This window comes from Seriola aureovittata, chromosome 12 (assembly GCF_021018895.1).
Source record: "Seriola aureovittata isolate HTS-2021-v1 ecotype China chromosome 12, ASM2101889v1, whole genome shotgun sequence".
In the NCBI taxonomy this organism is placed as follows: Eukaryota; Metazoa; Chordata; class Actinopteri; order Carangiformes; family Carangidae; genus Seriola; species Seriola aureovittata.
Genome location: NC_079375.1, coordinates 27,193,539 through 27,203,538, shown reverse-complemented (window position 1 = coordinate 27,203,538; position 10,000 = coordinate 27,193,539). Strand labels below are relative to the sequence as shown.

Genomic DNA, 10,000 nt, shown 5'->3' with positions numbered 1-10,000 from the left:
GAGGAGCATGAGGAGGAGAAGATCAACATCTACTGTGTGAGCTGCAGCGTCCCCACCTGTTCTCTGTGTAAGGTGTTCGGAGCGCACAAAGACTGTGAGGTGGCCCCGCTCGACAACGTGTTTACTAAACAGAAGGTAACGCAACAACGACATCAACACAACAACATCAACACAACAACAACAACAACACAACAACATCAACACAACAACAACAACAACATCAGTTCAACTCAACATAACATCAACACAACAACAACATCAACACAACAACAACATCAACACAACAACATCAACACAACAACAACAACAACATCAACACAACAACATCAACACAACAACATCAACACAACAACAACACAACAACATCAACACAACAACAACATCAACACAACAACAACATCAACACAACAACATCAACAACAACATCAACTCAACAACGAGAATAACGACAACAAGGACATTAACTGCAGTACTTCACTTCATCACAGTGAAGCTGTTCATCACTGGTGTTACTGCTGTAGTGATGTCACGTGTGTGTGTCTGTGTGTCTGTGTGTCTGTGTCTGTGTGCGTCTGTGTGTCTGTGTCTGTGTGTGTGTGTGCGTGTGTGTCACGTGCGTGTGTGTCACGTGCGTGTGTGTGTGTGTGCGTGCGTGCGTGTGTGTGCGTGTGTGTGTAGGCGGAGTTGACTGACTGTATCTCCATGCTTGTTGGGAACAATGAGAGGATTCAGGCGATCATCATTCAGCTGGAGGAAACCTGCAGAGCTGTCAATGTGAGTTCATCCACCTGCTTCACCTGAGGTTCACCTCACACCTGCTGCACACCTGGATTACCTGAGGTTCACCTCACACCTGCTGCACACCTGGATTACCTGAGGTTTTGTGACTGTGCTTTCAGGACAACGGTAGCAGACAGAAGTCGAAGGTGTGCGAGACGTTCGATCACCTGTTCGCCCTTCTGGAGGAGAAGAAAGGTGAGATGACAGTGAGGATCACCTGTGAACAGGAAGAGAAGCTGGACTACATCCGAGGTCTGAGGAGGAAGTACAACGAGCACATGGAGAACACGGCCAAGCTGCTGGAGACCGCCATCCAGACCATGGACGAGTCCGAGATGGCCGTGTTCCTGCAGGTGAACTGAGACTAGCGCTGTCCATCATGTTGTTACTTCCTGTTCTGACTGAAGAACAGCTTCCAGAGTTTTATTTTGAAGGGCATGATAAAAACATTTGAATCATAATTAAAACCTGAACATATGAGAGTGATCAGAACCGATCAGATCAATGTTGAAAATAATCATGTGATCAATAACTTTGATTTGTCTCCCACAGACGACCAAACCTCTGCTACAGAAGTGAGTATTGAACAATACAACTGTATCTGATGTTCAATAACATCCCTGCAGTGTTAATTGATTATTGGCTTTTTATTGATCAGAATTGTGGAGGGCACCAACACGTCTCACCTGGACAAACTCCAACATGGCTACGAGAATATGGAGCACTTCACGGCCGACTTCGATCGTCAGCGGCGAGCGCTGAGCAACGTCGACTTCATCAGAGGTGACGCACAAAGGAAGTGACTGTTTGACCAATCACAGACAAGACACCTCGGAACGTGCTAACATGTTAGCACACAGGATGTTCAGTTAGCGTAGTCATTGGAATGTTTTTTAATGTGTTAGCTGTAGGCTACTATCAATCAGAGCAGGAGTTGAGTGCTAACAAGTGAAACTACATGGTAGTATCTAATGTAAACATAAAGCTTATGTATTAGCATGATGCTAAATGACTGTAGTCTCATGCTACTATAGTATGCTAATGTGTTAACATGGAGCTACCGTAGTGTATGCTAATATTTTAGCTAACCCTGTGTTTCCCCTCAGCTGAAGAAGACGACGATGATGATGATGAAGATGAGGTGGAAGTCAGAGGGACGTCAGACAGTCGAGTTGAGTCGCAGCAGCCAGATGCACCTGCAGCAGCTATAGCCAATCAGCACCCTCCTCTCTCACCTGTTCAGCTCTCAGCCCCGCCCCCTCAGAAATCCTCAGAGGCACCACCCACAGTGACCACACATACTAAAAGCCCTGCTCCATCATCACTCAGTCAGGCCCCACCCCCTCTGCCTGTCCCCACCGCCAGTGCCACCCCCCAGGTATGCTTGTTGGTCAATGATCATTCACTGGACCCTCTAATTGATCGATCTGATTGGATAACGTTGATTGATTGTGGGCAGGGCCCGAAACTCCAGAGAGAGATGATGAGATTATTGATTTTCTGACGTCATTCTTCTTCTCCTCCTTCTTCTGCAGGTTCAGTCTGACCAGCAGAACGACTCGGAGGACAAAGATGGACCCAAACACGTCTTCTCCTTCAGCTGGCTCAACCAGAAATAGAACCAGTGCAACCAGTGACACCAGTCCAGGACCTGGATCAGTCCAGGACCTGGATCAGTCCAGGACCTGGATCAGTCTGACCCGGTCTGAGGACGTTTGTTGAAGGTTTAACAGAAGACATTCTGAATCGGTGATCTCTGATGATCCATTAGTTGTGTGAACGTGTCAAATAAATGATAGTTTTCTTATTAAGCTGATTCTCTTCCTTCATTGAGTCTGGTTTCAAGAAGCTCCACACCTGGTCCAACAGGACCAGACCAGGTAAAGATGTTATCTCATAAAGGATCTGACATCAGCTGTTCAGAAATAAGGAAATAAGCAAATATTTATTCACTTTCACATTCATATTTCCTCATAGATTAATTGTAAATGTGTAGAAATTTAGATTAAAGGCAGCTAATAGTTTTTTTGTGAATGTGTGTATTTAATCCTTAAATTTACATTAATTATAGTTTCAATCTATTTATTTTTAATATTCAATGTTTTATATATTTTTGTATTAATTTAAATATAAATGTATGTTTCTGTAATTATTTCAGAATTGATTTAAATATGTTTTAGCTCAGATCCATGAGGTGAAATCAGCTGATTATAGAGCAAGTTTCTCGTTCAGTGGATTTATTTGGTTGGATACATAGTTGGAAATGCTAGGTAACATTAGCTTCCTTGTTAGCTTAGCTACAGACCTACAGTCTTTCCTCTGTCAATGTAGTCTAGAAAAACAATCTGAACGACTGTAGTTTTTACTCTGTTTGTTTTTTCATGTTTGTTTGTTGATGTTTCATATGATCAGATTTGTTTATCTGGATTGACTCTTCCACCACCTGGTCGTTGCCGTGGAAATGTGCATTCATGGGTTTTGGGAGTGGAGCTTCTGAAGGAGTTCTGAAGGGAGGGGTGTACTCCTCCTTTAATCGTTTCCTGAATGTTTCTAACATTTTTCCTTAGTTGTTCATTTAAATTGTTTATTTGTTGTTTAGAGCGACACTCCACTACAAGCCTGTGTTGTATTGACTTGTTATTTAAACTTGTGAGTGAGGTGAAGCTGAGGTGAAGCTAAAGTTTAGCTGAGGTGAAGCTAAAGTGAAGCTAAAGTTTAGCTGAGGTGAAGCTAAAGTTTAGCTGAGGTGAAGCTAAAATGAAGCTGAGGTGAAGCTAAAGTGAAGCTAAAGTTTAGCTGAGGTGAAGCTAAAGTTTAGCTGAGGTGAAGCTAAAGTGAAGCTGAGGTGAAGCTAAAGTTTAGCTGAGGTGAAGCTAAAGTGAAGCTGAGGTGAAGCTAAAATGAAGCTGAGGTGAAGCTAAAGTTTAGCTGAGGTGAAGCTAAAGTGAAGCTGAGGTGAAGCTAAAGTTTAGCTGAGGTGAAGCTAAAGTGAAGCTGAGGTGAAGCTAAAGTGAAGCTAAAGTGAAGCTGAGGTGAAGCTAAAGTTTAGCTGAGGTGAAGCTAAAGTTTAGCTGAGGTGAAGCTAAAATGAAGCTGAGGTGAAGCTGAGGTGAAGCTAAAATGAAGCTGAGGTGAAGCTAAAGTGAAGCTAAAGTTTAGCTGAGGTGAAGCTAAAGTGAAGCTGAGGTGAAGCTAAAGTTTAGCTGAGGTGAAGCTAAAGTGAAGCTGAGGTGAAGCTAAAGTGAAGCTAAAGTTTAGCTGAGGTGAAGCTGAGGTGAAGCTAAAGTTTAGCTGAGGTGAAGCTAAAGTGAAGCTGAGGTGAAGCTAAAGTTTAGCTGAGGTGAAGCTAAAGTTTAGCTGAGGTGAAGCTAAAATGAAGCTGAGGTGAAGCTAAAGTGAAGCTGAGGTGAAGCTAAAATGAAGCTGAGGTGAAGCTAAAGTGAAGCTAAAGTTTAGCTGAGGTGAAGCTAAAATGAAGCTGAGGTGAAGCTAAAGTGAAGCTGAGGTGAAGCTAAAATGAAGCTGAGGTGAAGCTAAAGTGAAGCTAAAGTTTAGCTGAGGTGAAGCGAAAGTGAAGCTGAGGTGAAGCTAAAGTTTAGCTGAGGTGAAGCTAAAGTGAAGCTGAGGTGAAGCTAAAGTGAAGCTAAAGTTTAGCTGAGGTGAAGCTAAAATGAAGCTGAGGTGAAGCTGAGGTGAAGCTAAAGTGAAGCTGAGGTGAAGCTAAAGTGAAGCTAAAGTGAAGCTAAAGTTTAGCTGAGGTGAAGCTAAAGTGAAGCTGAGGTGAAGCTAAAGTGAAGCTAAAGTGAAGCTAAAGTTTAGCTGAGGTGAAGCTAAAGTTTAGCTGAGGTGAAGCTAAAGTGAAGCTGAGGTGAAGCTGAGGTGAAGCTGAGGTGAAGCTAAAGTGAAGCTGAGGTGAAGCTGAGGTGAAGTTAAAGTGAAGCTAAAGTGAAGCCAAGGTGAAGCAGCTGCTAAATGAAGCTCAGACTGTAAAAACACAGTGATGACGACACTGGACAGGAAGTAAAGTCTTTTATTTTCCGAAGCTGTCCATCATCCTGCGGTTGCTGTCGGCCTGCTGGGCCATCTGCTCTGCCCGGGCCATCTGCAGCACCTCCCTGAGGAGGTGGAAGGTCAGGTCCAGAGAGATGGGAGGCTCCTCGGACCTCTTCCCCTTCTCCTCCTCCACCACCTCCTCCTCCTGCTGCTGCTGCTCCACCTGCAGGAGGCGCTGTGTGACCTGCAGCAGAGCCTGGTTCACCCCCGAGGAGGAGGAGGAGGAGGAGATGAAGAGGTCTGGAGCAGCAACAGGGGAGGAGAGTCCACCTCCACCCAGCCGCAGGGAGAACTCCTCCCCCAGGCGGAGGAGCAGCGGTCGGGGGAGGCGGGGGCCGGCAGGAGCGACAGTGGGTCCACAGTGGGCAGAGGGAGGGGGGAGGACACCGAGCAGAGCCACGAGCCACAATGAAAAGTTCAGCTTCATCTCCACTGCTGCAACCTGGACGATGCCTTCAAAGACCTCCTGAGGAATCAGAAAACCCAGAGACGTACACACAAACACAACATCGTCAATACGATCCGCTGCTGCCTGTGTCGGGGCAGATGGAGGGCTGATGATGTCAGCATGAAAAAGGTGTGACTTCCTGTGTCTGACCTGGCTACTCCTCCTGAAGGTTTTAAGGTGGTTTTAAGGTGGATCTCTGATGGTTTGTATCAGCTCAGTGACATCTGAGTTTCTGATCAATGGAAACGTGTGAACACCAACACACACGCAGATAATAATAATGATAATAATAACAATAATAATAATAATAATTTACTCTCCTGCAGCTGCTTCTAACTTCCCTCCTGAGAATCAATAAATTAATAATAATCAATAGAACAGGTAAATTCAGTGTCTTACCTGATCGTCTGATTCCGTGTCTCCTCGGTCAAACACAAACTCTGAGCTCAGTCTATTTATCTGAGTCTCAGGGAGGGAGGGGCTCTGCTCACTCTGCCTCAGTGAAGATGATGATGATGACGATGATGATGATCTTCATCCTCAGCAGACAGTGTGTTTTCCTTTTTAAACTTTTCTTTGACCTTTTCTCAGACGTTTCAAACAAACAAACAGCAGCTGACATGTTAGAGGTGGAGGCGAGGAGAGGAAGATGATGAAGATGAGGCTGATGAAGATGATGTGACCTTTCTCAGCTCGGCGTGGACTGGAGGCGTGACCTTCGTCTCCTGCAGCGAGGCAGTGAGGCTCAGCAGGAGTTCCACAGGTGAGTCTGTCTTTACAAACAGGAAGAAGAAGACGAACTGAAAGGGTTAACAACAACATGTGACCTCATCACTCAATGACCCTGCACCTTTCAGCTCATGGTCCTCATCAGGGAGGGACTGACATGGTTACCTGGGGATGCAGCTCCCAGGTGAGACTCCCAGGTGAGACAGGCTGGTGTTGGACTGCGACCTGAATCTTCTCAGATAATTAACGGACGAATTAAATGTTTCATGTTTTTTCTTCACAGTGGAAAAACTCATCAAACAAACGAACAATAAAATAAAAGCAGCGAAACGTCAGAGAGTTTGTTTAAAGGTCGATGTGTCAGCATTGAGTCTCTTCAAACACACACACACACACACACACACACACACACACACACACACACACCTGTCAGAAAACTAAAACCCCTCCAGTGTTTGTGTATCTGCTGTGACCTCTGACCTTTGACCGTTTATTAGGCTTCAAGAGGAAAAACAACTTTAACACAAACATCTGCGATCCTTCATGTGTCCTTTACTTTGAAAATCTAAAGCCTTTAAAAGGCTCTTAATTTGAAATAAGCAGATTTTAAGGGGTTCCCGACTTTCCCCTTAATTTACTTCTTAAACCCTTTGATCAGTTTAAGTACTAAATCCATCCATCATCAATGACGTCATCATTAATGATGAAGTTAATGTAATGTAAGGTAAAATATTAAATGAGTGCGACATTTACTTTGAAATGAGTGTAGACGGAAGTAGTGTCTCCTGTCCTGCGTGCAGGTGACTTGACGCCCGTTAATTTTAATCTCGGTCCGCGGCTCGTGAGGATCATTGACGCAGAGATGGCAGGAAGAGACCGGGTCGTTCACCTGCTCAGGCAGCTCGAGCGCGCAGCGTAAGTTTGATCCACGTTCATTTAAAATCTGATTTAAAATGAAAATTGAAATGAAAAACAACCCGTGGTGACGTCTCAGTCAGAGGGGGAGGGGTAACTCCGAACTCCCTTCAATAATGTGACAGTTTTAAAATATTTGGTTCAAAGTCAGAGATTATTCAGAGGAGAGATCAGAGGAACCAGATCCTGGACCAGGAGGGGGTCCGTGACAGTCCGGCTCAGGTGTGACAGAGCGGGAAACTTTCATTTCTACTTTTAAACCGGTTTTCAGAGTCACCTGTTGAGAACAAGGGACCCATGTGGGGGAGCTTTAAGCAGGGGCGTTTTGAGGAGCCTGCAGGGTCCGAGTCTCAGTCTCAGTTTCAGGTCTGAGGTCTCAGGTCTGAGGACTGAGGTCCTGGTCTTGGTCTTGGTCTTCAGAACTGGACTGGACCTTTGATGAAACCAGCAGGTTTCTAATGGACTTCTGTCTGTGTAAACAGGTGCAGATGTCCCGCTCACTCCAACACCTTCCACCAAGGTATTCCACAGTCACACGTGTCCATTCACACATTCACACAGTCACACAGTCACACAGTCACACATTCACACAGTCACACATTCACACAGTCACACATTCACACATTCACACAGTCACACAGTCACACATTCACACAGTCACACATTCACACAGTCACACAGTCACACAGTCACACAGTCACACATTCACACATTCACACAGTCACACATTCACACATTCACACAGTCACACATTCACACACATTCACACATTCACACAGTCACACATTCACACAGTCACACATTCACACATTCACACAGTCACACATTCACACAGTCACACAGTCACACAGTCACACATTCACACAGTCACACAGTCACACATTCACACATTCACACAGTCACACATTCACACAGTCACACAGTCACACATTCACACAGTCACACATTCACACAGTCACACATTCACACATTCACACGCATGTGATGCTCCACAGGTTTGTCAATCAGTGTTGGTATTTACTGACTGATAACCTCGGGTCACGGCCACGTGGAGGGAGTTTGGTCTCAACTGAGAATAATGAAGAATTTTAATCACCACATCTGTAACTCATTGAAGTTCTGATTAACCTGGATCAATATTATGTATCCTTTATTGATTGATCAGTAATTCACTCAGTTTTTCCCACAGGTTCTGGAGCTGCAACATGTACGGTCAGGAAAACGGACTACGCCTTCGAGGTAACACACACCAGACTGTTCCAAAAATCATCAGTTTAGCAGCTCGTCAGTCAAATCAGTTTATTTTTATTTTTCATTTATTTAATCAATCTTTAATTAATCATCTAGACTCACTGAGACTCTAAAATTCAACACAAAGTCTGCGTTTGTTCATTTACACTTGTGTGTAAGTGAAACTTTTAAACATATTTTTATTGTCAGACATTTTTAAAATCAGGAAACTTTGAGCAGCTAAAAAAAGTTAAAGTTTTCTGTCTTTGTTTATTACATGAAATAAATTTTCCCGTCAGGAAGGAGCTTCAGTCAGAAACAGGCTGAGAGTTTGTGGTTTGTGTCCGTCAGATGGCGAGTTCCAACATCAGATATGGAGAAGGAGTCAGCAGGGAGATCGGCATGGTAACTAGATCATCATCATCATCATCATCATCACACCTTGATTCTACAGGAAGCTGTGGATAAAGGTTCTTCACACTGAGAAGTGTGAAGAGCTCTGCAGGTCAAACTGAGCCGTGTCGTTGTTCCCTGGTTCTCCAGCAGAACCTCGGAGCCCGGAACGTCACATTAGCTCTAAGCTAACTTGCTAGCGCTAAGCTAGTTAGCAAGCTTTTTATGATTTTTGCTGAAACTTACTTTGATTTCATTTTTTACAGTGTACTAAAGTTTTAAACTTCAACATTGTAAAAATGTTTGATGATTATTCAAATGAGAAAATAATGGATGAATTTTAAAAAATAACATTTCCTTGCCAGAAATCTTGAATTTTCAAGTGGCTAACGTGTTTTATCAATAGGGTGTGTCTGTCTAACATCTGTCTGTTCTCCGGTTCTCCTGCAGGACCTGCAGAACCTCGGAGCCCGGAACGTCTGTCTGATGACAGACAAGAACTTGTCCCGCCTCCCCCCGGTGAAGGCCGTCCTGGAGTCTCTGGCCAAGAGTGGAATCAAGTACAAGGTGTACGACAACGTCCGGGTGGAGCCCACCGACACCAGGTGAGGGCATCACAGGTGAATGTACGGTGCTGCTCTCTGATTGGCTGTCGGCTGTAGAGACAATGATCATTTTAACTTTGCTACATTCTGGGGATGCAGACAACAGCTTGTCACATCAATCTTTATGGGTACATAGACCTGTTTCCACACCGTCCTTGCAAGGACTCTGGTCCCAACAAGTCCTTACTCCGTGTTGTGTGGTTCAGTGTCTGATGTGTGACCTGAGACAGGAAGTGATGTCATTCAAACTTCCTTTTCTGACTGAGAACCACTAAATAGAAATAGTTAAAAGCTGAAGTCAAACTCCTGAAGAACCTGGATTAAACTCAGTGTGTTTACAAACCATTTATTATGAATGATGAACCAGGTTCTGCAGACAGTCTACTTGTTTATTGTCTTAACATTAGCTCTAGGCTAACTTGCTAGCACTAGGCTAGATAGCAAGCTTTTTGTGATTTTTGCTGAAATGTACTTTCTTTTCATTTTTTGCAGTGTACTTAAGTTTTAACCTTTGAGAAAATAGTGGATGAAATTATTGTAAAAAATAACATTTCCTTGTTAGAAATGGCGGCCATCTTGGATTTTGAAGTGGCTTTTATCAAAAGAGTAAAAAGAGGAATAGTTGGTTTAGTTCTTGTTTCTACACTTGAGAGATTTCTCTGAAACATGAACGTCATCCTCTCTTCTGTGTGCGTCTGGTTCTTCAGTTTTAAAGACGCCATCTCGTTTGCTAAAAACGACTCGTTCGACGTGTTTGTGGCGGTGGGCGGGGGCTCAGTGATTGACACCTGTAAAGCAGCCAACCTGTACGCTTGTCACCCTGACGCCGACTTCCTGGACTTCGTCA

General features: G+C 44.1%; 3 protein-coding genes across 4 annotated transcripts in view; 2 read left to right on the top strand and 1 right to left on the bottom strand.

Moving 5' to 3' along the window:
• LOC130178908 (E3 ubiquitin-protein ligase TRIM63-like) overlaps positions 1–2,591 on the top strand; it is an 8,932-nt gene extending 6,341 nt beyond the window's left edge. For both annotated transcript variants that reach the window (XM_056391529.1, XM_056391528.1), the window contains exons 3-9: positions 1–135; positions 679–774; positions 900–1,133; positions 1,333–1,355; positions 1,439–1,563; positions 1,887–2,158; positions 2,316–2,591. The exon at positions 1–135 is cut by the window's left edge. In XM_056391529.1, coding sequence (XP_056247504.1) covers positions 1–135; positions 679–774; positions 900–1,133; positions 1,333–1,355; positions 1,439–1,563; positions 1,887–2,158; positions 2,316–2,399 — 969 coding nt within the window. In that variant the 3' untranslated portion in view covers positions 2,400–2,591. The remainder of the gene's footprint in view (positions 136–678; positions 775–899; positions 1,134–1,332; positions 1,356–1,438; positions 1,564–1,886; positions 2,159–2,315) is intronic.
• Positions 2,592–4,810: 2,219 nt separating this feature from the next.
• LOC130178949 (corticoliberin-1-like) lies at positions 4,811–6,848 on the bottom strand. The gene is made up of 4 exons (XM_056391607.1): positions 6,764–6,848; positions 6,176–6,241; positions 5,681–6,054; positions 4,811–5,299 (listed from the first exon to the last, which is right to left on the bottom strand). The coding sequence occupies exon 4, from the start codon at positions 5,258–5,260 to the stop codon at positions 4,811–4,813; it is 450 nt and encodes a 149-aa protein (XP_056247582.1). The 5' UTR covers positions 5,261–5,299; positions 5,681–6,054; positions 6,176–6,241; positions 6,764–6,848.
• adhfe1 (alcohol dehydrogenase iron containing 1) overlaps positions 6,797–10,000 on the top strand; it is a 7,759-nt gene continuing 4,555 nt past the window's right edge. The window contains exons 1-6 of the mRNA XM_056391523.1: positions 6,797–6,925; positions 7,408–7,445; positions 8,115–8,164; positions 8,507–8,560; positions 8,999–9,153; positions 9,861–10,000. The exon at positions 9,861–10,000 is cut by the window's right edge and continues 57 nt beyond it. Of these exons, the coding sequence (XP_056247498.1) occupies positions 6,873–6,925; positions 7,408–7,445; positions 8,115–8,164; positions 8,507–8,560; positions 8,999–9,153; positions 9,861–10,000 (490 nt within the window). The 5' untranslated portion in view covers positions 6,797–6,872. The remainder of the gene's footprint in view (positions 6,926–7,407; positions 7,446–8,114; positions 8,165–8,506; positions 8,561–8,998; positions 9,154–9,860) is intronic.